The sequence below is a fragment of the Crotalus tigris genome, unplaced genomic scaffold (genome assembly GCF_016545835.1).
Source record: "Crotalus tigris isolate CLP2741 ecotype Arizona unplaced genomic scaffold, ASM1654583v1 scf7180000018371.15429387391:27106975, whole genome shotgun sequence".
In the NCBI taxonomy this organism is placed as follows: Eukaryota; Metazoa; Chordata; class Lepidosauria; order Squamata; family Viperidae; genus Crotalus; species Crotalus tigris.
Window position 1 is genome coordinate 19,251,091 of NW_024096970.1, and position 27,878 is coordinate 19,278,968.

Here is a 27,878-nt window from a genome sequence, read left to right on the forward strand (position 1 = left end):
TGGGGAAGAATATTGTCTCCTCCGTGATCCCGTAGTCATGAAAGCGAAATAAACCAGGAAGCGGAAAAGGAAGTATGGCTTCTTGGAAGTTATATTTCAACTTCGAGTTCGATTTTTTTTAAGGCATTTCGTCCCGGGAAACCAAGATATGAGGACGTGCTGGGATTTGTAGTTTCCTTAAGCAGCAATACCTTTTGCTATATCAAAGACGAGGCTACAGCTTGGAAGACATCACTCCCGTGATGCTTTTCGGAGGCAGCCTACTCTCCCTGGCTACGGCGGTATCCGAGAGCCGGGGACCCAACCCAGTCGTTCCGCCGGGAAAAGGGCGGATTCGCTATTGAACATGGACCGCCACCTCGCATGATCGGAAACTTGGCCGCTTCGCTGGTTCTCGTTTCTCGTGGTCTGGCCTGCTTCTTCGAGGGTATCTGGGTCGGCTTGTTTCTTTTGGGGCGACATTTCTTTCTAGGTTGGGGACGTACCGCTTCCTCCCGTCAGTTTAGGGTGGAGAACATAAAAGCTGCCTTTGGTTGAGCTGGATTCCGGGCGGGAGGTTGCTGCTGCACGGATCATCCCTTGTAATTCGCATAGGTGAACGGTGTCGCCTCTCAGACGGATCTTGGCCTCCCCTAACCCCCTCCCCCCTCCCATTTAAGCTTGGGACAGGCAAAGGAAAAAAGGAAAAAATCCCGGCAAATGCAATTTTGTCCTCCTCCCCCATGTTATCAACATATTGTTAACATATAATTACAGTTGAGGATGAAGATGAAATGAAACGCGGGCCTTCCCTCCAAGATCCTAATGAGGTGAACGGATTAAACGTCAGGAATAAATCCAGGACAAATTTATTTGCAGCTTTGTTTTGGCGATGGCACAGAATATTAGTACTCCTTATTTAGAGTGAAATATTCCCTAGATGTGCCTTTTTGTCGTCCAATACATCACAGATATAGACAAGTGTACATGTATGAAATTTATCATTGTTGAACTGCTGCAAAAGGTATAGTTGTAAAGTACCTGGGAATAGTATATAAGTTAATTTTCCATGTGAGAACAATTGGCTCCAGATCTGTGACTAAATCTCCAATAAAACAACCCTTATAAAATTGCGCTGCTAATTTGTTCTACAGTTTATATACTTTACCATTTAGAATGACATACAATAGTAAATAGCCCTGTCATATAGCAATTACTTAACAGACAGTATTCCGAAAATGTATTTGTTAGTGATAATTGCTATGCTACAAATGCAGTACAAATGAAAACTAATGAGGGAAATGTGTGGCACCAATTTAATAGCTATGTTCATTTCAGTTGAGCTGTGTTTCACTGAATATTTATTTAAAAAGGAATATTAAAGTATTTTGAGAAATATAATTTTGATAGTTTTGACTTTGGTTTTTATCTTGGTATGAGAACTGACATCCTGTGGGGAGGCTTTGGGGATACTTTTGGCAATTGGTATTTCATGGATGCAAATATAAGTTCTGTAATGTGCAAATGTGTGGAAATATTGTTCAGAATGTATTGACAAGTGATACATCAATAGTCTACTGATGTCAGTAGAATAGGATAGGAGCAATGTCAGTAGAAGGATATTCTGCCACTTTTTTCTTGGAGCTGCCTCATAGTATGCTATTCATAGGTATCAGTTAGAGTAGATCAGGGGTTCCCAACCGGCGGTGCGAGACGATATTCCAGGGGGTGCGAAAACTTGGGTTTAGAAGTTTCAAAATTATAGTGTATATGCATAAATGGTTATTTTGAACTTTTATAAGGGGTGCGAGAATATATCAGAAGTTTTCTAGGGGTGCGAGGTATAGAAATGGTTGGGAGCCGCTGAGTTAGATTGATACTTTTGTTTCAGTGGCTATGCATTATAGTTTTTACAATATCCAGCAAACAACTCCCTTTTTGAACATTTGGCTATAATAATGCTGTACTCTGGATATGTACAGAAAATGTATATTTATGTGCAGTTACTCAGTTGATTGTTTCTAAATAGAATAAAGGAAATATATCTATCTACTACTAAAACTCTTATGTCCAAAATGTTTAACTGGCCAAAATGGTGCATTCTAGAGCAAAACCTTTTGAATGTAGATATCTCAAATGGATAGAATACATTCCAAATCCAGGAACCGTGACTTTAGTGGAATAAAAATTTGGCAAATTTTAGAAATATTTTATGACATCATAAAGCATTTTATGACATAATACAAAATATTATACAACATTTCCTGTGCTGGTGTTTGTGCTATACCAGGGGTGTCAAACTCACTTTCACTAAGGGCTGCATCAGCATTGCAGTTGCCCTGGGGGGGTTGGCCAGAGTGGGTGCAGCCTAATGGGTGGGCGTGGATGGAGTGGGTATGGCCTACTGAGTGGGTGTGGCCAGTTCTACATCATTTGCATCAAGGGTGCCTATGGGGGGCCTGAGCAGGAGTGGGACAGATTTGAGGGTCTCTGGCAGAAGGGGGTGGGACCGGGGCAAATGCCAAGGCATGGTCCACTGGGGCAAGTGCCAAGATAGCCACCACAAAATTGTACATTGGCTCCCAGGTGGCCAGGGCCAAGGCAGTGGGGGCCGTTCCCTCACTGTTTCCAGGATGGCTTCGCGGGCCATATGAAACCATTCCGCGGGCCGCATCCGGCCCCTGGGCCTTGTGTTTGACATGTCTGTGCTATACAGTTCAACATGAACTGTTTTCGAGACAATACATCTTTGGATATATTCCTGAATTTTTAAGAACTTTTCAAATATATTAGAAGCTCTGCCATTATTGAAGGCATTGAGGATTCCGGTAAGGAAATATTTCAGAAACAACAACCCAATTGAATTGAAAAGATAATATTTATTTTGCAGATGAACAAGGTGAAAGTTGATGAAGAAGAATATTGGAACAGTTCCAAATGTAAGGCCTTTACTTTTGATGATGAAGATGATGAACTGCTTCAGGTATAGTTTTTATCATGAAAAAAAAATGGTGAAAAGAGTGCATTTTCATGCCCTTGCCTGAATTTCTGGAGAAAGTAGGAATCTGCATAGAGAATTAGAGTTTTATATCTTATTTTTGCTTTTAAGAAATTAGGGATAACTTTGCAGATTTTGTTACAAATTGGAAGCAGAACTATTAATTACATTTGTTTGGATGTGTGTAATTTATACGATACTGGTGCAGAACTGAATTTCCTCATTCGATTAAAAAGTAGTTTTTCTCTCTTATGATTTGTGAATATATATATCATAAAACATTTCCTGTGCTGGTGTTTTATTGTGCTATACAGTTCAACATGAACTGTTTTCGAATATCTCCCTGAATTTTTAAGAACTTTTCAAGTATATTAGAAGCTCTGTCATTATTGAAGGCATTGAGGAATCTGCTAAGGAAATATCTCTGAAACGACAACCCAATTGCGATTGAAAATAAATATTTATTTTCCAGATGACAAGGTGAAGGTTGATGAAGAAAAATATTGGAACAGTTCCGTGTGTGTTGTGTGTGTGTGTGTGAAAAAGAATGTATGCATGGAAGTATGCTTGTTTTCTCATAGTTTTAGATTTCTATTCCATGTGAAAGTATTTGTCTGTGAATATGTACAGTAAACCCATGATTTTGAGGGACTTTGGATGTAACAGACAAGTCCATTTGCCATTTTATACAAAATGGGCATTTTAGTCTAACAGATGGATTTCTCTGCTATAAGTTTATTGAAGTGTTTGCAGATGAGAATGTAGGAATGAATGAACCTTTAAAAAGTTGTAATGCACCCAGAGTACATTCTAATCTGATGTCTCAACAGAGGGACAAAAGTTAGTGCTTCCTGGTATGTATGATGGAGGAATGGCTCAAGCTATTGAAGTGAAAAGTTGTGGAGTTTATTTTAATACACATTATATAGGAAAGAATCTGGTTTAAGTATGATACCAACTTTTTAAAAAGGGGGTCGCTGGGACAGCACTAAGCCCATGAAGTATCTTCAAATAGTTCTATTCTACTTCAGGAGATAGTGCTTGATAGTGCTTCAATAAGGAGGCATCTTTAAAATCTGGGCTTCTAGGAAAATAACTTTGCTGAGACTTTCCCCTTCAGAAAAGTGAGCCTGGTGTGTAGGAACTCTGGTTATAGTGCCTAAACATATTGTTTTTACTGCCAATGATGGAGAAGGATCCTGGGTAAGAATTCTATAACAGGACCGCCAGTTTAGAAATTCATCAATGTATAGTACTGTTCCAATTCTACCAGTCCTAACTCTAACTTAGGCTATGCAAGTTTCGAAGGTGATTCAGTTGAAAGGCTTCAGAATGCATTGGGCTGCAGCATCACTTTAAAGCAGCTTCGTATAAGAAAAGGAAAAGAGTGGTTGTTCTATGGAAGGAGAACATCGTGGTCTTTATTCAACTTAAACATAGGAAACTGAAGAAAAAATGCTCAGTTTTTCCAGGTTTAATTAGAATGTGTAATGTAGTGCACATTTCAAGAAATTTAGGAATGGCTGATATATAACCTATGGAGTTGTGACAGAGCTAATATTTATTTTGTTGAGAAAAATGGTTATAGCCAATAAGGACTGTGTATCTAAGAAAACCTGGGTTTATCTTAAGAGATGAGTTACCTTATAGTAGCGCCACACAATACAAAATATAGCAGTCCCACTAAATGCTCAAACTCTAGTCAGAACACAGAGTATAATAACCCAGTGTCCCTCGGTTGTACTCAGGATGGAGTAGGAGATAAATGATCTGATTCTGGGAAGCAAAAATGACTTTCAGGACATTCTGGCCTTTGATTTGACATCTAGGGAAGTTCTAATCATTTTATAGGACAAATATGTTTGAATTCAATCAGTAAAGGAAACACAGATCTCATTAGATTCTGATTCTCCACAGTGTTTTTATGCTGTTTTATCGATCCTGCTTGCTGCCAAGTCACTGTTCGATTTTCAAGAGCAAAATGTTTTTTTGAACTAAGTATAAAGATGAAGCTGATAAATATGACACAGATTTGTACAGAGTTAGTATGTCTGAATTTCTCTGTAATACTAAAGTCCTTTTTAACCTTTGGTCTAATGATTAACGGCACCAGGCTAGAAACTAGGAGACTATGAGTTCTAGTCTCACTGCAGGCCTAAAGCCAACTGGTTGAACATGGGCGAGTTACTTTCTCTTCACTCTGGGAAGCAGACAAGGGGAAGCCACTTCCAAAAATGTTGCCAAGAAAACTTCACGGACTTATTTCAGTAATTGTCAGAGTCAAGACTGACTTTAAAACACCAAAATAAACAAATTCAAAGTTTGTGAAATATGGATGCCAAATAAAATATAATAGAACTTAAGGAAAGATATAGTGAGTAACTCAAAATAGGCATTACATTTATTAATATTTTATCCCATCTGTATCTAGCATCTATAGATGAATTCAAATACTTGGAATAATTGAGGATATTACCTTGAACTTTTTTGGGGATCTAAGAATAGATATGTGCACCATTTAGGAAAAATACATTTTTTTTCTGAAGAAATCAAGACTTCATCCTAACATTGTTTTTATTCCTAGTTGAAGGAATCCAAGAGAGCAGTCAATAGCCTTCCAGATATTACAGATGATGATGATGATGACCTTGAAAGGTTCAGCTGGAGTGGGGAACGTGTGGGCAGTAAGTTAAATAGTACTTCATTTGATTTGGGGAAATTACTTTAAAGCATAAGTCTATGTATCTTGGTTGATGTCAGAGCTATCAATCAGAACTACACCCCAAATGCATTTTGGAGAAGATCCATGTTTAAAGTTTGGGTAGTGGCAAAGTCTAATGGGTTCACTCCTTCATTCATTTTCTTTTGCCCAAATTTCCTTTTTTAATAAGGAAAAATTAATGAAAAAAGTAATTGAAAGTAAACAATAGTCTCTCCAATAACTTCAAAGGAAATCCCTTATCTATCATAAACTAAAGAACTAGAATATCTGATAATGCCATATCAACGACTATAAATCTTTAAGAATGTTAAATTGGTATTGACAGATTTGAGTTGTAAAAAAGATCATTATAAAAATATTTATGTATTAAATAAATTTATATAGCTACACAACTCTCATATAGATGATTCCAGGTGGCTTACAAAGTTTAAAAAAACCCATCATATTATAAAACCCATTTTAAAAAAAAACTCATCCTGTCCCGCATGATGGCGACAACACAATCAAATCAGCCACTTGATTTTCTTGGTCTCCATGGTCCCCAGGCCCGCTGATAAAACCATATTTTGAAATACTAACCTAAAAAAACCTAAACAACGAGAAAAATAAGAAAAATGAAAATATTTAGATACCAAATATCTAAAATTATATATTTAATATGTTGAAATCACTGGCTTGTAAAAATTCTTATAAAACGATGTTATCAAGCAGAAAACAGTTAAAATATCTAAAAATGTCATTTTACTGTTGTAAAGTATCATGATATCTATACCAAACATACTGTTTCATTTCCTGTTTAGTTGAAAATTTGCCATTTTCAAAATAGATAAATTTAATAACATTTTTTATGCTAAAGAATGATACCCTTTTTGCAGATCTCTCTCTCTCTCCCTCCCCCCCCCCCTCTCTCTCTCTCTCTCTCTCTCTCTCTCTCTCTCTCTCTCTCTCTCTCTCGTTCTCTTTATAGGCATTTCATGGTCAATCAAGGAGACTGCCTCCAGCAGCGGTAGCAGCAATACCTCTGAAGGAAGGGATCTGAGTCAGCACAAAGGTTCTTCTTATGCAGCTATACCCAAGCAATCCTCTTCTTACTCACTGAGTAGCTTTTTTAAAGGTAGGATATTGATTACAGGGGCATTTGTTCAATAGAGCCATCCTCAGAAGCATCAGAATTGCATTTCTCAGCTTGCCTTCTTCTCTGGTTCTTGCCTAACTTGTGATTGGCAGAATATTGTTAGAGCAGTTGTTTGTCAATTTTGGTCGCAAGTCTGTGCAAGGTAACATTTGTTATGCACTCTATATGCTTATTACCTAGTATCTTACTGTGCAAAAGTCACTGTTTTTAATGCTTTTTAAAATATTTTTATGTTTTTATGTCAACTACAATGTTTCCTTCTCTTTATATTTCCAGCTGAATTAACAGTTTTGGCAACAGGATAAATGCAGCATAGGCAAATTTGGTTGTTGAGAAAAGGAAAAAAAAAATCTATCCAGTGTTCAGCCATTGTTCAACATTATTAAATGAGATGTACTTAGACCAGGGCTTTTTAACCTTTTCGCCGATTGTACCACTGCTAGAATATGGCAACATTCGAGTACCACGAGTCACCTAGTAAGGTGTCAAAAACTTGATGACCAAAAAAAAAAAAAATGGAAAAAAATGATAAAGTACAGGTAGTCCTTGACTTACAACAGTTTGCTTAGTGACTGTTCAAAGTTACAACGGCACTGAAAAAAGTGACTTATGACCATTTTTCACACTTATGACCATTGAAGCATCCCCAGGGTCATGTAATTTACATCCAGATGCTTGGCAACCGATTCATATTTATGATGGTCACATTGTTCCAGGGTCATGTGATCGCCTTTTGCATCCTTCTGACTAGCAAAGTTAATGGGGAAACCAGATTCACTTAAGAACCATGTTACTAATTTAATCTCTCTCTCCCTTTCTCTCTCCCTCTCTCTTTCTCCCTCTCTCTTTCTCCCTCTCTCTTTCTCTCCCCCCTCTCTCTCTCCCTCTCTATTTCTCTCTCCCTCTCTTTCTCCCTCTTTCTCCCTCCCTCTTTCTCTCCCTCTCTCTCCCTTCCTCTTTCTTCCTCTCCCTTTCTCCCTTTCTTTCTCCCTCTCTCTCCCTCTCTTTCTCTCTCCCTCTCTCTTTTTCTCTCTCTCCCTCGCTCTATTTCTCTCTCCCTCTCTTTCCCTCCCTCCCTCTCTCTTTCCAATTGGGGATCGATTTGGAGGTGCGGAGGGGAGGGGAGTGGCCGAGGGCTGCCCGTGTGACTTTGAAGCGGCCATCTTTGGAAATACCAATGCTGCTCCAGCCAGGCTCGAGCTGGGCAGAGCGGGCGATGGGAGAGGAGCGAGCCGATCGCCTTCCCGGCAGCCGGGACTCTGGCATGCCTTCCCAGCCAACGTGGCCTACGGTAGCGCCGGGATCACGTGGCTCCCTGGGAAAGGGACTTCCTGGCCGCACTTTTCAGAGGGTAGGGTGCCCGGGTGCAGGGCCAATCAGGAGCCTCGCGAGGGGGCAAGCCTGCATGAAGAACCATGCCCTTTCTGTGGAAGAGGGACACAATTAGGGAGCCAACCAATCGCGGGACGTAGATTCTGACGGCTAGCCGGCCTGAGCCGAGGAGCCGGCGAATGCTTTGAGCCGCGGCAGCAGCCCAATGACATCATGCTGCGCCCGACAAGCAGTACATATTGGCCAATGAGTGCCGTGCTGCGCCCAACAGGCAGCGCATAGTGGTCAATGAGTGCTGGGCAGGGGGTGGCTACTGAGCGTGCAGCACCATTGTGCCCACTTCGATCGGTATCAGGAGTGGGGAGCGGAGAGCTGAGCTCAGCGAGCCCAGAGCAAGGGAGCAGCCCCCCTGCCCATGGCCGGCCCCTGAGTCACCGTTCTGATCACCATCAGCAAAACAAATATGGGCCTCAATTCCCACCTGCTGCCATGGGATGAGTCCTCCGGGAGGGTGCACACCATCTGGCCGCTTTGCTTTCCCCTCGGTAAAGCTGGGCACCTCGGGAAGAGGAGAGGGGGAAAAGACTCGAGCCCCAGGAGGAAACATGAGGGCCATGAGGGGTATTGCAAGCTCATGGGAGGGGGGAGAGGAAAAGAAAGTGGAAGAGAGTGAGGCCGCAACAGAGAGAGAGAGAGAGAGAGAGAGAGAGAGAGAGAGAGAGAGAGAGAGAGAGAGAAAAGGGGGAAAAGAAGGAGGGGGCGGTTGTGAGGTTGGTGCTCAGGGCCGCGATGTGAGCGGTCTCAAACAACGACCTGCCAAGGGAGCGGATGGTTCTGTCCCCTTCAGGCTTGTGCTTGCTTCTGAAGTAAGAAGGGAAAGGGCAACACGGATCCTACACAAGTCCCTGGGGAGGGCGGGACCTCGCTCTGCGCCTGCACTCTTCGCGTGCCCTCAGTAGGGTTCCTGCGGGCTGTCGCCAAGCAGCATGTTTTCAATTTCAACAAGCAAGTGAGCTGGGAAGGAGGGGGAGGCAGGAAGCCAATGCCGTGAGGGGGAGGAAGGCGACACCGCATACCACCAACCAGGTGGTCGTGGTACGCGTACCACCGGTTGAAAAGCCCTGACTTAGACGATGTGCAATTACACATCTTAATGTATGCTGTTTGGCATTTATTTTACAGTTAGTGGCTGAATAGGCTTCTAGTTAGAGGAAATAATGACTTCGTTCCTGTCTTTCATATTTGTGCTTTACTTCTAGGAAGAAATAAACATGGGAGTTTTCAATCACTTTCAGATGGTAAGAAGATTGAATTTAGTCTTAAGCTTGCTAAAAGGAAGGTTGCTTCTCATACACCATTGGAGAAATTAGTTGCATCTTCATATATGCTCTCAGTTCAGGATGTAGTGTCAGGTTTGGCCCTGCCATTAAGAAAAGAAAGAAAGCCAGGATATAGCAGCTAGTAGAAGTTGCAGTCCTTGTTCCATGCTGAGACTGGAGAATACAAGTAGGGCTGTCTTTACATAGAGGAGTATGTATATCTTTCCATAGAGCAGGACTGCAGCCCACTCCTTGTAGCGTATCCAAATGAAGCAACCAAGCAATCAAGTGTCACCACAAAGCAGATTCATATGTTTGTTTATTATATTAATTTATATAGTTTTCTATCTTGCCAGTTGCATCTCTGGGTGGTTAACAGGAGATTAAAAACCAACAGAACAGAATAGAACAAGAAAATAATAAAAGAAAATTTAATCAAATCCATGTAACAACAGTCATCCCCCCCCCCAAATTACATTGATTGCTCACCCAATCTCCAGACCCCATGCCTGAAGTTATTTATTTATCTCATTTAATTTCTCCCGTCTCATTTCAAAATGACTAAGGGCGGCTTTCAGCATAAATTCCAGGTCTTCAAAGATTTTTGAAACGCCAGTTGGGAAGAAGGACAAATTGGCATTTGAAAATTTCAGTAAGATATTTAAAGCGTATACCATAATAATTAGACAAGAATCAAGATAGTATGTGGACTCTGACAAATAATACCTTGAAACTCATTATTTGCTTCTTTTGGTTTTTGGAAACAGATACTTTTGTTTGTGCATTCAGACTCTCAATTTTGTTATTCTTGTTTTAACTGGCATTATTGTTAACTTTTCTGCTGTATCAAAGTTGGTGACTATGATCCATAGAAGGGGCAAAAAAGCATGGAAAGATGAGAACTTAATTCAGAAAGTTTAAAATGTTTGCTCTTCCTTTTTCAGCTCTTACAGACACAGGATTTAAAAATTATGCTCCAGAATTACGCAGACCAAAAGGAGATTATAAGGTTAGTATATTTATTGGAATCTGAAGGAAGAAGAGAGTTAAATAGTTTAGAGTCAGTTGACCCTATCCTAAATGTAAAAGCTCATATCATCTCTTTTTGTCCAAGGACACTTGAACAACTGAGCACGCTTTTGTGCATATGCATACGCTATGCATATAATTGTGTTATAAGGCTAAGCAAGGAAATTGGAAGCTTACAAAACAATAACTATAGCCTGATTTGCTAACAGTGTTTTCCCAGGCAAATATATTTCTTTAGAAGCAAGTTCCATGTTTTAAAAGAGTTTAAAAGAGGTTTTTTCTTCTTAATTAATGTTTGAAGAAAAAAGAGATTAGATCATAGAATCATGGAAACCTTTAGTTGTCATCTGGCTCAAATTATTCCTTGATGCTTGATCAGTTAAAATCAGGGGGTATACAACTTTTGTTTGAAGTCCTCCAAACTTCATGGGACAACATATTCAACCCTATTACCCTTGTAGATTGTTTCTGTGGTTCTAATTCTATTATCCAAAATGAAGTAGAACAAGTTCATCTGCTCCTTTATTTGCTGAGAGATAATCAAAATATCTCCTTTGGCTTCACTTCTGCAGGCCAAACATGCCCTAGTTCAGGAGTAGGCAACCTTGGCTCTTTTATGACTCGTGCTGGCTCAGGAATTCTGGGAGTTGAAGTCCACGAGTCATAAAAGAGCCAAGGTTGCCTATCCCTGCCCTAGTTCACTCAGTGATTAAACTAGTGATAGATAAGAAACATAGGTTCCAAACCAAGATCTCTTATCTGCCTATATGTTGTATTCCTAGATAATTTTAAAAGTCCTCCGAGAGTTGCCTGGTAGGATGCCTGAAATGTTATTTCTCTCTCTCCCCCCCCCCATATATTTTAATCAGACATCATAACTGGATCTTTCAAAAGACTTAAGGGATTTGGTTTTCTTTTTACTCTTTTTACGCTTTCAGGATTACAATTCTGATTGGAGCCCTAACGATACAGTAAAACGGCTGCAGAGAGGCAAGGTAGGAAGTGGAAATGGGATGAAAGCTTTCAGAAAGCTCATCTCATGTTTCAAAAAGGTTAACAGATAATTCTCGGCCTACGGGCATTCATCCAGCAATCATTCAGAGTTACAATGGGGCTAAACCAGGGGTAGGCAAGCTTGGCTCTTTTATGACTCGTGGACTTCAACTCCCAGAATTCCTGAGCCAGCTGTGCTGGCTCAGGAATTCTGGGAGTTGAAGTCCACGAGTCATAAAAGAGCCAAGCTTGCCTACCCCTGGGCTAAACAAATGGTGATTATGACCGGTTCTTCTTGTTCTGACTGTACCAATACCTCGCAGTCATGTGATTGCAATCTAATGCTTGGCCATTGGCTTGCACCTAACAACCACTTGCAGAAGGCCCACAATAATGTGACAGTGATTTGCAACCTTTTCTGTCGGCATCCCCAGAAAGTCAGTGGGGAAAATGGCAGAGAAGGCTGCATGTTGTTGGTCGTAAACCTCCTCCATTTGCGCACCTCCCCACACCTCCTTTGCTTCTTGTGCACCTTCTTGCATCCTCACATACCTCCCCAACCTTCACCATGCATTTCTTGCACACCCTTTCCAATCCTTGTGCCCCCTGGCACACCCTCTCCGAGCCTCGGCGCGCCTCCCTCACATTGCCATGGACTCTCTCCAACACTCACCATGCCTTCCCTGCACCATCAAGCACTCCCTCTTCCACCTTGCAGCAGCCATTTGCCTGCTTCTGGCCTGCTTGCAAGCCGCCTGGGATTTGTAAGTTCCGCTTGCTTTCCCAGTGCCTGGGTTGTGGGAAGCCAGCAGAAAGTTGCCTCATCTAACAGCTGTGGAATTCAATTAACAACAGCAACCAGGACTGCAGGGATTGCTGTCTTTCGGCAGCAGAATGTTTAGTTCCATTTGCCACCATAACTCAAAGATTATCTATGTAGAAATTAGAACGTTTTTATTCCTACTTTTGAACCTATTTTTAACTATTTATTTATTTATTTGGAAGGGTCTCTCACACTGCTTTGGCACAATCACCTGGAAGTATAACTATTGGTGGTTTCCTTTTCTGCTGGAAAGCCATTTTGACATCTTATTATGCAAAGGGAAATGAGTCCTCTGCATGAAGACCAATGGGAGACTATCAAGTGCTACCACTGCCATAATCTTATTTACATTTACATGACATTATAATTATACATTATGTCAGTGATGGCAAACCTTTTAGAGACCGTGCCCAAAACCTGGCCCCGCCCCTGCTCCACCCCTTCCCCCCTGCTCTGCCCCCCCATCCCCACTCCGCCTGCCCACAGGACCACTCCCCGCCTCCAGGGCCCGCTGCAGATCGCCCAGGCAGCCCAGCAGCGCTATGGTGGCCACACCCTCTACCCGCGCCCTGCAGCATCAACTACATGATGGGGTGTGAGGGCAGAGTCTTGTCTACGCTGCCTGGCTGCCATGTCCTTGGCTGTGCTGCTCCGTGTGGGCCACGCTTGGGGGCGAGTCACCTTCAGGGGGGCTGCTGGAGAGGAGGGGGTCACGGGGGAGGCAAGGCTAGGGCAATGGCACGTGTGCCCACAGAGAGGGCTCCGAGTGCCGCCTCTGGCACCCGTGCCATAGGTTCGCCACCACTGCATTATGTTGTGCCTACCTCAGAACAAAAAAAATATCCATCAGTTTAGTTTTAATTCTTCAGAACTCTGCATTGATGGCTAGATGGAAGAAAGCTACATTTAAAAGACATTTAGAGATGATCCACAATCAACTGCTTTAGAGCTGCCAGTCAGATATATCTGACAATTTGCATAGCTTTCATGCCTTTGAAGTATCTTAGATTTCTTAAGGAATTGTTTAAAGTGAGGTTCTCAAAGTGGGAGGTACTGCCCAGTGTTTCCTTTGCCATGGAGATTAGGAAATAACTGAGGTTACTTGAGGAAGAGTTGTCAGGGAGCTATAAAGGGAACCTCCAATTCTTCTGGATCCTCAGAGTTATGATGGGGTTTTCTGCCTGAACACTTGGCACGTGTTAGAATGGTTTCAAGATTTTCTTGAAAATGCTAGAAAGAGAATTCCTAATGCAGTGTTTACCACTTGAGACATAGTATTAAATGACAAAACTGTTTTTCTAAGTGGCTGAAGTTCCTGGGGCTTGTAATTAGGCTAACGCTGTCTTCCTGAAAACAATCACTTCCAGCAGTTGTCTCTGGAATTGCTCACACAATCAACTAAACAAGTGTAGTTCTATTGCAAATACCCTAGTACAGGGGTAGGCAACCTTGGCTCTTTTATGACTCGTGGACTTCAACTCCCAGAATTCCTGGACCAGTATGCCCTAGTACATTATGAGCACCCTGCCAAGAGCTTTCAGTATTTTTCTTTATGAATTTCATTCTTCTCTAGGTGTGTTCCTTGGAAAGGTTCCATTCCTTGCAGGACAAATTCCTGCTGCTGGATGAAGCTGTTGCACTGCATGATGGGAATGTTATAACAGCTGTAAGTCCTGTTCTGATCATAGTGGGGGGGCACCCATTTAACTTCTATTTCTGTGTATGTGATTACTTTTATATTACTTTTTCATAAATCATTTCCCTGAATTCGTGGAATTTTCTGGATGAGGCAATTGACTTTTCTGTTTTGCTGTTATTTTGGAATGCAAGGCCTGGCTTCAGCTACCCATGCCTCCAAGAAATGAAGAGTGAATTAATCTTATAACACCCCTTAAATATTTTCTAATTTTTAAAGTGTCAAAAATCCAAATTATCATGCAAGCAGGAGTCCCCAATGTTTTTGAACTAGTGAGCACTTTTGAAATTTGGGGATGATGTTATTAACACTTTTACAAAATAGTTGCCAATGTGAGTGTGGCCATTTATAAAAAGGCAGAACTACAGCCACTGCTTATTTAGCAATTACTTTAGTTAGCAATTTTTAGCAAATATGACGGTAATAAACAATAATGAGATTTTGTTCCCCAACCTATGCCCATATATATATATTTTACCTCCCTGACGAAAAAAAGTATTCAGTATGAAACTGATTAATGTCAGGTCAGTTTTAGGAAGCAAGGCAAGCTGGTGAGAGGGTTCTAATCTGCTAATTGATTGTACAGTATGCTGCCCAAAGTTGCTGTCTGTGAGATAGGCACCAAGTAAATTTGATGAACCAATCAGTCAACAAAATCACAGAGGCTGAGTTTGTTAATTTGTGATTAGCATTCTTTAGGGAGATCTCTACTGCGGAGAAGAGCAGCTCAGGAAGAGATTATTTAAACCAGTGGTTCTCAACCTTTCTAATGCCGCGACCCCATAATACAGTTCCCCATGTTGTGGTGATCCCCAACCACTTATACATCACTGGGTGCCAGGGGCGTGGCCAAAGAAAAGGGGAAAAAATGGCGGACAGCCTTGTTTGGCGACCCCCGTGAAATGGTCGTTCGACCCCAAATGGGGTCCCGACCCACAGGTTGAGAACCACTGATTTAAACAATCTTTCCTCCCTGCAAAGAGGCACAAACAAAAAACGGGCACAGGATGCTATATGAGAGAACTTTATCTGAATAAGATGGCAGGACTCGGTGATTTTTGGATCAGAATAGAGCTGCTAAATGAGGAATGGATATACTGTATGTGCTCCCCACACATTTTCTAGTCTTTTATTGCCTCCTTACCCACATCGTTATCTATTTTTGTTTTGTTTATTGTGGGCAAATGAGCATATTTCCAAAGAAAATGTTGACTACTGTTCACTACATTTCCTATTTTCTGAGAATGCCTCCAAGGCTTATCCTGGGTCCAGGAGCATTCTTGAAAATAAATGTTGTTTGAGATTGGCATTCTGCGTGTACTGGCTTTTTGTTTAATTTTGTTAATTAAGATACTTTTTAAAATGTTTTAAAAAATAGGAATAAAGAAGGAGTGCATCCAAGGGGCATTGAGGCTATTTTATTCCACAGAGGCAACTTGTTGTTAAAGATGGATACAGAAGGACAAACCTGATCCTTTAGGGGGGAGTGCAGTCCTAGAAGAGACTGAACTCCGGTCACATCAACATATGAACTATGCACTGAGAGCACCGATGTTTGTCTGGACTGAGCTTCAATTTCTGGCCCTTGTTGATAACATAGCCAAATCATCACTTTCATTGAATCTGATGAAAAGAGAAATAAAATTGAGTGTTGTCAGCATTCTGATGACATTTTGCTCTACATCAATAAAGATCTCGCTTAGCAGTTGTACAAATAAAGGCAAGATATCAGTCAATTGTAGATGAATGGATGATTATAATGCTCTCTCTGTTTTTCTGCAGATTCTCATTTTTCTGAAAAGAACCTTAAGGAAAGGTATGTAATGTCCCGGATTCCCAGTTAGATTTATAAATGTATGTGTATAAAGTACGTATAGCCTACTTCTCGTACAAGTCAAGCTGACAGATCCCCTGTGCTTTTCAAGACAATCATTTTAGGCAATGAAAATTATATTTTAAACCATATAAATTATTGGTTTTATAACATGAATTAGATGTAATTCCTTTATAGTGGGGTAAACATTGTTGGTTATAATTGGATTTATTGAGCATAGAGGCCACTTCCCATTCATCAGCATAGATAAGTTTTTTTCAAACGTAGCAACCTTAAGATGTGTAGACTTTAAATCCCAGAAATGCCCAGCTTGCATGCTGACTGAAGAATTCTGGAAGTTGAAGTCCACACTTCTTAAATTTGCCAAGTTTGAAAAACACTGCCATAAATACTATCATACTACATATTGCATCCTATACAGAACATCTGTTTTGGTGATGAATTCAAAGTTTACTATTCTTGGCTTACTGTGAAGTGTGTGAGATTTTCTTTTTTGTTAGAACTTTTGCAGTGCATAAACTACTTTTTCCTTCACATATAAAATAAGGCTATCCTCTCTCAGTTTGTCAGCTGTTGAAACAGTGCTTGATCTCTTTGGACAACAAAGCTGAACAGGGAATTAATTTAGCCCTAAACTAGCAGATGAACCACAATGTTGTTGAGCTAAAACTAATTCCTAATTCCAGTATTGAATCACTTGCTAACCCTCTTTCTTTTGACTCATTAATTGTTACATTGCATCATTGCCTTTTAATGATAAGGGTACTGCTCAGATTTTACATAGTTTAGCAATATGCCACATATACAACAAAAACCAAGTTTTCAAGCTGGAACTTCTAAATTAGACACTCCCTTGTAATCCAACATTCTGTCGCTCCCATTCCATCAATTAGCTACAGGCAGTGCACTGACATGCAGTGAGCTGGCATATCTAGGGGGATCCTTTCATTTCCTCTAGTTGGTTGACCATGTAGTAAGCTGATTTGACCCAGCCTTGTGCCCTCCGGATGTACAGGACTACCCTTCCCATCCTTTCTTTCCAGGATGGCCAACAGATGTGAAATACTTAAGCAAAAGAAAGAGTGAGGGGATTACTCAGACCTGATCTTGTTAGACAAGCACTTCTTCTCTTTACAACTAGAGATCCTGTTCAGAGAGCTGGAGATGCGGCAAGTTGCTTTGCGCCATTTAATACATTTTCTCAAGGAGGCTGGAGACCAAAAACTTCTCCTAGACTTGTTGAGGTAAAAGCCCTTGTGAGCATACAACCAAAACTGATGTCTGATTAGGAAATCGAACAGGTCTGATACATGCTTTTCTTTTCTAGATTCCTGGACAGAACTGAGGAAGTTGCAGTGAGTATTGCCTTTTTTAGTGGAGAAAATGCTGAGAAATTGAAGGCAAGCCACACAGTACTTATTCTCAGGAAAAATGGAAATTACATTACTAATATCTCTGGAGGGAAAACATTTGAGTAGATGTGGCCAGGGCTACCCAGCCTTGATTGAATACTTAATCTGAGCCTGTTTTGTCTTGTTTCCACCATCTCCAGCTGACCCAATACCGTGAACATTTGACTATCTTGGATGCTGAGAAAAGAAAAGAGTTTCTGAAAAGTTGCATTGGGTAAGTGAAAGTTATGGAGAAATAAAAGGAGAATAAGCCTTAGAGGCAAAGTACTTGTGGAAGTAATGAGAAGGAAGTCTTATTGTTTCTCACAAAGTAAAAACTATGGAAAGCTGTAAGGAAGAGGCTTTTCTTTGGGGAGAAGAAAGGATGAAATAAGGAAAAGAATGTCATGTACAGTATGTACCAGTAAACCCTTGCCATGACCTTTAACTGTGTGAAATGGTGCATCACAGGGCAACAGTTTTTGAACCAGGATACCTCAGATACTTACTGAATGTGTCCAAAATCTGGCATCTATGACACCCGGGGGAATGAAATTTGGGGCAGTTGTGGCTGCTTCAGTCCTACTGACTGTTGCTGATGTGGTCATGTGAACTTCATTTTCAACATTCTGTGACAGTTTCCCAGACTGTCTTGCAATCCTTCACTCTCTCCCCCACCCAGCAGCAGCCATTAACCTGCCTGCTAAAAAAAGGGAGGAGGGGGAGAGGAGATTTCAGATGCTCCCTGCCATCTTCCCACAAGGAAATTTAATGGGGAAGCTGACAAGAAATTGGAAGTTGCTCCTGTTCCCATTGCTTTTTTGCTCCCTGGTCATTCTGCTTCTCTGTTTAGGTGAGGAAATATCTTTGAAATGAGATGGGTATGGGTTATCTAGTAGTTACAGAGTTATGCACTGCGTAGTATATAGATTGGGAGATGTTTTTCCCTACAGTTGTAATAATAAGGCCATACCAGCAAATTTAGGACCAAAAAACCACAGTTCAACTGTAGGAGCAAAAATCACTGCCCAAAATGTTTTGCTTGTTAACACATGAAAAGCTTTTAAAGAAACAGAGAGAAATTAGTAAAGAATAACACTATCAATAGCTGCTGCTACATTACCTAAACATTACCAGGTTCTAATGCATTGTAATGTCTAATTATCGGTTGCTGAAGAGCCTGCTAGTATGAGCTTTTCATAGATGTCTACTGACCACTTTGGCAAGTAGAATGTATGGCATGCCTTTGACCTGGACCCACATGGCTCTTTTTGTATTCAGTAAATAGCTTGTAAAGTTCATTAGGCCAGGGTTATTCTTTGGTAACTTGTAGGATACCCAATGGGAGATTGCATCACTGAAGCTGCTTTAGAATAAATATGTTTACGTTCTATACAAAGGAAGAATGCAAAAGTGAACTACCACCACTCTTCAATCTAGGTTGCCCTTTTCATCAGAGGATGCTGCTCATGTTCAGGATCATTATACACTCTTGGAAAGGCAGATCATCATTGAGGTAAGGTCCCGCTCTGCCAGTGGGTACATGACAGTGCCGATTATTCCAGACTTCTTGGCTTCGACCTGCTTGTTGTAACACCTGGCTTTTTATATGGACTAAAAAAAAAAGTAGACAGGGCCAAAATGCTAAATCCCCTTTTTCTTCATTTCTGGATTAGAGTGGTAAGGAGAAAAACCTATCATAAACCTTGTAAGACATGGAACAAAAGACAGATAGTGCCCCAAGGCTAGAAAAGTTGCCCATGCCTCCATAATGGAGCCACCATGGCAGATGCTGGGTGATTGTATCAGAACTCCTTACAAAAGGCCTATCTTTTCCTGGGCTTGCATGATTATTACCATGAGATCTCAGAAAAATAAAGCTAGGCTACAGATATTACTAACGTAATGTTTATCCTACTCGTCCTTCATGAAATTCAGTAAGTTCCTGGAGTAAGTTAAGCTAACAGACAATGACTGGAACTAATTCATGAAGACCACAATTCTGTCCAAACTTTTTTAGGAGAAAACACTTCTAAATATAGGATATACCTCTGTGTAAATATGGAAAAGATTGCAACCCACTTGTTGGGATTTAATCCTGATTATCTTTGAAACTTTAAAAAAATATTTTGATGTAACGCTAGATGTCTCTATCCCTATGCAACTCATTTTTGTTCTGATTTTTTCTAGGCAAATGACAAACATTTAGAGTCATCTGGGCAGACAGAAATCTTTCGAAAATACCCTAGAAAAGCTTCCATTCTAAACATGCCATTGGTCACCACGCTTTTCTACTCCTGCTTCTACCATTACACAGAAACTGAGGTTAGGATTGCAGTAGCAATGGGGATCTCTGTGTTTATCTGTGGAGCCTGGTGTCTTTTCAGAATAAAGGAGAAGCCATATATCACCATATGCAAGTGGATATCTGAAATAATTGTATACTCTTCAGATAGATAATTCACTCTTCACATACTGCAATATTTGATATACTGAATGTAAAAATACTATTATCCTTCGCTTGGCTAGTTTAGATAAGGCTTCCTTGGATGTTAAACCCTGGGAGTATTTTAAGCATAACATATAATACATTTTAAAATAATTTATATGTAAAATGGTTTGATTCATGTTTGGGAAGAAAATTCTGTAAACTCTCTCTATATATAATTTGTTACCAACGTTTTCTTCTTGGTTAAAATATTTTAATAAAAGTTGCAATGTCTCTTTTTTCCAGGGAACATTCAGTAGTCCAGCAAACTTGAAGAAAACCTTCAAGGTAAGGAAACTGGTAATTTGCCAAGCATACATATCTATGTTCTAAAAGAGAGCAATGATCCTAGAAATGTATGCGGAGGATATGTGTTATGGAATGAAGGCATTCAAGGGATTGTGCTGCTAAAACCATGAAGTGTGACAAGGCTTAGTTATAGTAGCTTAGTTGGGCAATGTCCATTGTACTGATCTTAGACCGAATTCAGAGCCATAATACTAGAGTACAAGAGCTTAAGTCTGTTCACTTGCTCCTCATCTTTTTTTTAGAGTACAGGGTATCTGAGTTTGGGATTACGTTCAATTTGGCCTGATGTTGGGAGGAATTTTCTTTTGCACCATGATTCAGGGCTATAGATTGTATTTACAGACAGCTGCATTACCCCCTTTTCATCTGCAGAATTCCACCAGGCTTATTGAATGGCTAGTGTTGACTAATGTGTGATATGTTTTAATTTGGAGGCAGGCTGACTGCTTGCATGGCCTATTGTTTTTATTAGTTTTATTGTTATTGTGATCTTTACATGATTCATTGTTAATAGGAAAAACTTTGAAACAATGCAATACAAATAAGTATGGAAAACATCCAGATAATATGTTGTTGGATAAGGTACAAGGAAATCCTTGCTAGAACAGACCAATGGCCATGAAATTGAGTTTTCATTACAAGAATCTCAGCAACCAACAAATGACTAAAGATACACAATTTAATTGTCTTTATTTTCATTGTTAGTTTTCTCCAAGAGGTTAGGGCAGCACACAAAGTATTTTCTCCTCTAGTTTTTCCTCACAAAAATTTAGGACGGGTGGGCTGACAGAGAACGATTAGCCTCAAATCATCCAGTGAGCTTCTGTAACTAAGAATGGATATGAACCTAGGTCTCCTGAAACAGAATATACTAGTTTAATTACTTCACACTGGATCACAGTCTAACTCTCTCAAGCTATTTCTAGAATTTCCATTTCTTTACTTTACAGATTCCAGATAAACAGTATATGCTAACAGCTCTGGCTGCTCGTGCCAAACTCCGAGCTTGGCATGATGTGGATGCTTTGTTTACAACAAAGGTGAGACCCTACTGACCTTCTTCGAATCATGGGTATCCTTGATTCATATTGCTTGGCATAATGATTCTTTATGCCAGTCATGTGCTTATCTGTCTACCCTTACACGATGCTTAAGGGATTTTCTATAGTCCGTTTATAGATAGAGACTTGTTCCAATTATTATTTTTGAATTTTCTAATGTATCCTATAGGTAAGTTCCATCAGAAAAGGAAAGCAGCATCTTCTTTTAGGACTTATGCAAAAAGTGAATGAGCTATCCAAGAATAACTATTGCTTGCTTCTAAATAATGTTTAGCAGTGCATCTCATCCCCAGGTTGCTATTTTCCTTTTTTCCCATTTGTGATTTCAGAATTGGTTAGGCTACACCAAAAAAAGAGCTCCTATTGGTTTCCATCGAGTGGTGGAGATAATGCAGCGGAACAATGCCCCAGTGCAGGTAAGTGAGCAAGCTGTCTGTTTTTGGTGTAATCCACTGATCAGTAGGCTGTTGCCTGCCTCTTGAAAAGTCTTTATTCATTTCCCAAATAATTTTATACATTACACATGAAAACTAGAAGAGGTACAGTATTTCTCTAGTTTCGTATGTATTGTTTGTTTTAATACATCTTTGATTATAGAGTTGACCATCTGCCTTTTGGAAAATAGTTGGTGAAGAAATATAATTTGGGGTAAAATAGAAGTTATTTCATGGTGAAGCTGATGTAGAATTAAATTAGGGGAGATGAGCAAGGGATCATGAATAGTCTGCTGATATTTTTTTGTCTTTTTTCTACAGGTCCTGCAGGAATATGTGCGTTTAATAGAAAACGTTGAGACAAAGTTGAACCTGGCTATGAAATATAAGTGCCACGATGTTGTTATCGATGTATGTATTCACTGCTGAAATTCATTTCCAAGAGATTATGGGAAATGGTGGAATAGACAGAGAAGCCAAGGGTTGATTCTTTAGTCAAAAATTCCTAAATTATTCCTAAAATACCTGAAGGAACTATCATTCGCCGTTTGCTGTAGCTTGCATTTCAGAGCTGCTGCCTCCCTCAATCCCCTGATGTTATTAAAATTGCTTCTGATATGTTTTAAAAAAATCCCAGAACAGATGGCTGCTCCTTTCAGTATAGCTTTTATGTATCACTATCAGCATATTACATTTGATCCTTCTGAACAAGATGTGGCTTCTATTACAGTTTGAGCTCACTTACAGTGAAGCAATCAATTGACTCTTAAGTCATAGGAACCGGTCCACGCAAGCAGTGGGCAAGTGCGCTTATGTGCACAACTCAATTTGTGCAAGCAGCATGCTTGCGCAGATGGAGCTGTGTACACAGAACCATCTCTTCTCCCACTGCCCCCTCTGTTACCGCTGGTCCGCAAAGCCGGAAAGGTTGGGAACTGCTACTCTAAGTGATGTACAAAATAGCCTTCCCTATCTCATGAGTTCATCTCTTTCAGCTTTCTTCTCAGTTTTTTAATGCTGTGTTGTTCAGTTTCCATAAATTAAACATTAAATTTTCCACAGATTGCCTGCATCTTGATGTATATTGATTCAGTAAAATGTAATAAAGGTATAAAACCAGCAGATTCCATAGTGTATTATTTAGGCAGTGCTATGCATACTAGAGTGTTTCTTCTTCTTATAAAGCATAAGAAAAATTCATGTTGGTAGCTAGTCACACAAGAAGGTTCTTTGGAATTCCTTCTAGGTCAGTGATTCTCAACCTGTGGGTCGGGACCCCATTTGGGGTCGAACGATCATTTCACGGGGGTCGCCAAACAACGCAGTCCGCCATTTTTTTCCCCCTTTTCCTTAGCTGTGCTACTCCCTTTTATTCTATTGGCTTTTGAAAGCCAATAGAATAGACTCTCTTGAATAGAGTCTAATTCTATTGGCTTTCAAAAGCCAATAGGAATTGTCCAGGCTGTCTCTGCCTTGCTGAGCCCGCCAAAAGTCCCATTCTGCAAACGGTGCTGCACCAGTTGAGTAGTCCTCGACTTACGACCTGTTGAGTAGTCCTTGACTTACGACCGGTTGGGGGTCGCGGCATTAAAAAGGTTGAGAACCACTGTTCTAGGTCAAGGAAAGGAAATCTCTGGAAGATAAGGAAAATATTTTGCTATCTTGTTTTAGTCTTCCTGCCTTTGACAGATGCTTGCCCTTTTCTTTAGCCATAATCACAGCCATGAAAACCTGCCAATTTGATAGAAGTCAGTGAATTTATGACCTAGCACATCTAAGAGACATCATCAATTGTCTAAATGTTGCCCATTTCCATTATCATTTTAGCCTAAAAGTAGAAATAAAATATTGGCTTGAAAAGTATTAGCTGAAGCTAGCCTTCTACTGTTATCCTTACACTCCAGTTATCACACATTAACTTAAATGGATAGAAAAGTGAATGTTATGTGTAAACTGAATGAACTAGGTCAGTGGTGGTGAACCTATGGCATGCATGCCAGAGGTGGCATTGAGAGTCCTCTCTGTGGACACGCACGCCGTGCCCTGGAGATGGCAACCATCCCTCTTCAACCAGGCGCCCACTAACTCACCGAGGTCCCACGTGGCTGGATGCATCCCAGCATGGCTGGTTTCCCTTCCCTCCATCCCATCCCTCCTGGCCTCGCATGCTCTCCTTTTCCCGGGCATGACCCATTGCATTGCCTCCTTAGCTGTCAGCTGGCTGGCCAGCTCAGAGGCAGCTTCTCTGAACTGCTGGCGGCGGGCTGCAGAGCGCCAGAGTGCGCCGGTCGAGGGGCTGGCAGGCTGTGGCTGCTGACGGACACTGTTGGCCCCCATGTGTTTGCTGCCCTCTGTGTGCAGGGGTCGATGATGTCAGGCAGCAGCCGCCCCGGCCCCTGCCTCGCTTTGCCCTGCGACAATGGCACCCCCGCCCTGCCTTGCCTTGCTTCACCCTGCAGGACGAGCCTCCTGCCCACCGCCCCATCTGCCAGAGACCCCCCCCCGGATCTCCCCCAACCCTGCCCAGCCCCCACAGGTGTCCCTCCCCACAAGCAACATCAAGGTGACCATGCCTACCTTGGCCAAACCCACCCACTCTGCCATGAACACCACAGCCATGTCCACCCAGTGGGCCACCCCCACCTGGCACCTGGCGATAAATAAGTGGGTTTTGGGTTGCAGTTTAAGCACTCGGTCTCTAAAAGGTTCGCCATCACTGAACTAGGTAACAGGATGTGCTGACTGCTTCTGCCCTCCCAAAAAAGTTAAGGGAAGTCCCAAATGTCTATGGAGATTCTCAGTCATCCAGGTCATGATTGTCCCAAGGGTGCTTTTTCAAAAAGCAACTGGACTTTGTTTTTCCTTGAAGATGCTTCACTTCTCATCCAGGAAGCTTCTTCAGTTCTGAACTGAGTCAGAACTGAAGAAGCTTCTTGGATGGGAAGCGAAATGTCTTCAAGGAAAAACAAAGTCCAGTTGCCTTTGGAAAAAGCACCTTTGGAAAGTTCCAAGTCTTTGTTGGGGCAGCTGTTAGGTCCATATCAGCCTATGGATGAAGCAGCAGGATTTCCAGAAAGCTACTGAGAAGGAATGGGTGATAACTGTCTAGGATCGCTGTGATTTTGAGTTTATTGATAAAAAAAAATAGTTGTTTTGTTTAACTGGCTTCTCTTCTGGATATTTGCCAGACATACAGAGATTTGAAGGACCGCCAGCAATTGATGGCATACAGATGTAAAGTTGAACGGGGTTGTCCAGCAGAGGAGAAGATTGATACTATCCTCAATAACCCAGTAAGAAAGAACACATTAGGTTACATGTACTTGTTAAAGGAAGCACAGAGGAAAAAAAGAATAAGAACCCTCCCACTTCTAGAGAGCAGCATGTCAAGAATGTTTGTGCTTCAATGTGTCTGCTGTCTAAGCAAAAGCACATGAGCCTGTCTGCTCCAAAGGCAGTTGTTGTGCTGGTTGTTGAAAACCCAAACAGCTCTGCTTTCAGCCAATCAAGCTGAAGTGCCTGCAAAGGAGGGGAGTGGGAAGGACTTGTTCAAGTTCAGATGGATTGGCCGGTTGGAACCATGTGAGAATTTCATATTTCTCATGATAGTTTATATGGGTAGGCCAGTGGCAAAAAAAGGATCATCCCAAAATTCTTGCAATTGAACTTTTGTGTTGTTCATATGCTCAGTAGCTTCTGACTCTTCATGACCCAGTGTATAACTGTCTCAGTAATTGCTCCTACTTGTGATGTCATGTCTTCTGCCAGCCTCTTTTTCTCCTGCCTTCAAAGGCATTGAGGGTTTATTCTTGCATTATATGTCCAAAATGTGTAAGTTTCTTTATGCTTCTTGGGATATCATGTTGAATGATTTATTGTTTGTTTATTCAATTTCTATAGCTGCCCAACTCAGTGAATGGTCCTGGCCAATATACAATTCAGAACGTATTTTATAATTAAAAAATTAAACAACATTCTAAAACAGTAAAAAATGGTAAAACACATTAAAACCAGTAAAAAACAAAAATATTTTTTCTCCAAGTCTAAATTTTCAAATATATTCTACAGCATCACAGTTTACTTCACTCAGCCTTTCTGCTTGTCTACCTTTTGCAGCCATATGATACATTTTGAAAAACCTTGGCCTTGAAACTCATGTATAAAGCATTACTTATCTATTCTGTTTAAACATAAAAATAAAAGTCTATTAGAGTTGGGTAGCTAAAACATTGAAATGAATAAATTAATAGTGATTTATGATTTTGTAGGTATAATTAGATAAAGTTGCGATCATACTGACTTTTTACATAGTTCTTCAAAAAAATGTGCAAGATTTCTGATTGGCTGTAATTTTTTAGAAGAATGATTGCTTGCCAAATGGGCCCTGTGATCTGATTTATGTATCACACTAAACCATAATCAATTAAGTTTACCTAACATGCTAAGCTGAAAGCACAGAAAACACACTGTCCGCTATCTGTTGTGTGTGTGATCCAGATACTGAGTGGCACTCTGTAATGCAATGCTAAACATGCTTTCAATTTGAAAGATTTATTTTGCATTTTACTAGACTCCATCAATCTGGCACAAAAGACATGCAGCAAGATTAAACACTTTTGATCACAGAATTTGTTCTAAGTACCAAATTAAGTAATTTCAGGCAATTTATACAAAAATCCATTACTGAATAGTGCCACACATACCTCAATTGGCAATATAATGTACGTTTTGTATCTTGCTCAGCCACTGTTCCTCCAGTTGATAAATACTAGGAAATGAGAACATCTTGTTGCTCTATCTTTGGGCCCTTTTGTTTTATTACATATTTAATTTGCCACTGTTGGTATCATTAGGTGTGATGATCCAGATTAATTTTATATCCATATCCTAATATCTATTTCTTATTATTGGTGCCAGTTGAGATCACAGAGAATTTTGAAGCCTTATAGATTATCAAAAGTGATTTGGAACATCAATTTCTAGCCTTTTCAGAAATCTTACCTATTATCTTTTGTCTTATTTTTTTTCTTCTATTCATTTTACCACAAGTAGGAAGTGTCATCTACCTGCTTTTGGATTTTAGTATGTAGAAAAAATAACTTCCAAAAATCTATCAGCAGCTTAAATGCTTATGTTCAGGAAATGGATCTAATTAAACAATTTTTGAGCCATGTTTTATGGAAATGATTGTTCATTCCACTTTATCCAGCTTGTGAGAATGAAACAAAGCCGATAGCTTTTCTCCTTTTTAAATATGTTTTGGACTTTAAATCAATATTGCTGTGTTGGTTTAGGCCATGTCAGAGGATCATTTAGTTTCAGTAAAACTGTTCTTGTTTCAACGATAAATATCACTTTATTTTATCTATTTTCTCACATTGTTTATAAATTCCTCTGCTTCTATTGGTTTCAGTGACTAGAGATTTACTAATTATTTTCTCAGCCTGGAGATGTGATTATATTTCATATCAACCACATCCAATTCTGCTTTTCTTTCAGCAGATCCGGTGGAAGAACTGAGAGAAACTTCATTCTTTTGGAAGCACTTCATGTTGATTCAATGAGGTCAAAGAGAAAGATTGCCAAGCCAGTTCTGCACTGATTTCAATCCACTGTCAGTTTGCCTGTTGCTTCAAGATGCTGCCTCTGTGAAGCCTTCACTGAAAGGAACCTCTTAGGCACAGAGTTGGCCAAAAGAGACATTTAACCGGTGAAGCACAAATCTGACAAGTTGAACTCCACAATATAAACATATGAGGAATATAATATTATATAGACAAGGGAAGCATATTTGAGTCAAGAACTTAATGCTTCCACTTCCTGTTCACTGTCTAGTCATCTGAAATGTTTAGGACAGCTTTCCATAGGAAAAATATCTGTATAATAAATATGCTTTTCCCTCATTTGATTCTAAGGGGTGAGACTGTTGTTCTTAGTGATATGAAAATTCTGTCCTGCATATTATTTTAGCATCCATTACCAATTAACTAGGATAATTATTTGGAAAGTGCTGCATAAGATTCTTAAGAGTAAACCTATATACATTCCCCTCATCAAATGTTGGAGTGTTTAACTGCATGGCCCTTCAGTCAATGAGAATGTGAGTTCAGTTCTACATGAAATCTACCAATTTTGTTGTAGGGTGTACTGAACTAATCAAATTATATTTTCTCTCAAGGTCTAATGAAAACAGTTGGTCCTTGCTAATTATGCTTCAAGGTTTGTTAGCAAATCTACTTCCTCTTTCTAGGCTTCATGTTATCTTTCACTTTCCATGTTGTAAATAAAGCTTTACCTCCCTTATATTTGTTTTCTCTGGCTGTTTGGCTGTAAAG

General features: G+C 40.4%; 1 protein-coding gene across 2 annotated transcripts; it reads left to right on the plus strand.

Annotated features, from left to right (window-relative positions):
* The first annotated feature begins 43 nt into the window (after positions 1-43).
* Positions 44-27,846, plus strand: VIPAS39 (VPS33B interacting protein, apical-basolateral polarity regulator, spe-39 homolog). 2 transcript variants are annotated; one of them, XM_039351612.1, is made up of 20 exons: positions 44-427; positions 2,870-2,962; positions 5,562-5,661; positions 6,667-6,813; positions 9,426-9,464; positions 10,430-10,494; positions 11,453-11,509; positions 13,904-13,996; positions 15,809-15,842; positions 17,002-17,104; positions 17,188-17,215; positions 17,413-17,486; positions 18,692-18,767; positions 19,442-19,576; positions 19,986-20,027; positions 20,999-21,088; positions 21,439-21,525; positions 21,865-21,954; positions 24,732-24,836; positions 27,043-27,846. In XM_039351612.1, exons 2-20 carry the CDS (start codon positions 2,870-2,872, stop codon positions 27,061-27,063), a joined length of 1,479 nt encoding a protein of 492 aa, XP_039207546.1. In that variant the 5' UTR covers positions 44-427; the 3' UTR covers positions 27,064-27,846. The 2 variants fall into 2 exon arrangements, with proteins under 2 accessions (XP_039207546.1, XP_039207547.1); XM_039351613.1 differs by having other exon boundaries at positions 27,046-27,846.
* Positions 27,847-27,878: the final 32 nt, after the last annotated feature.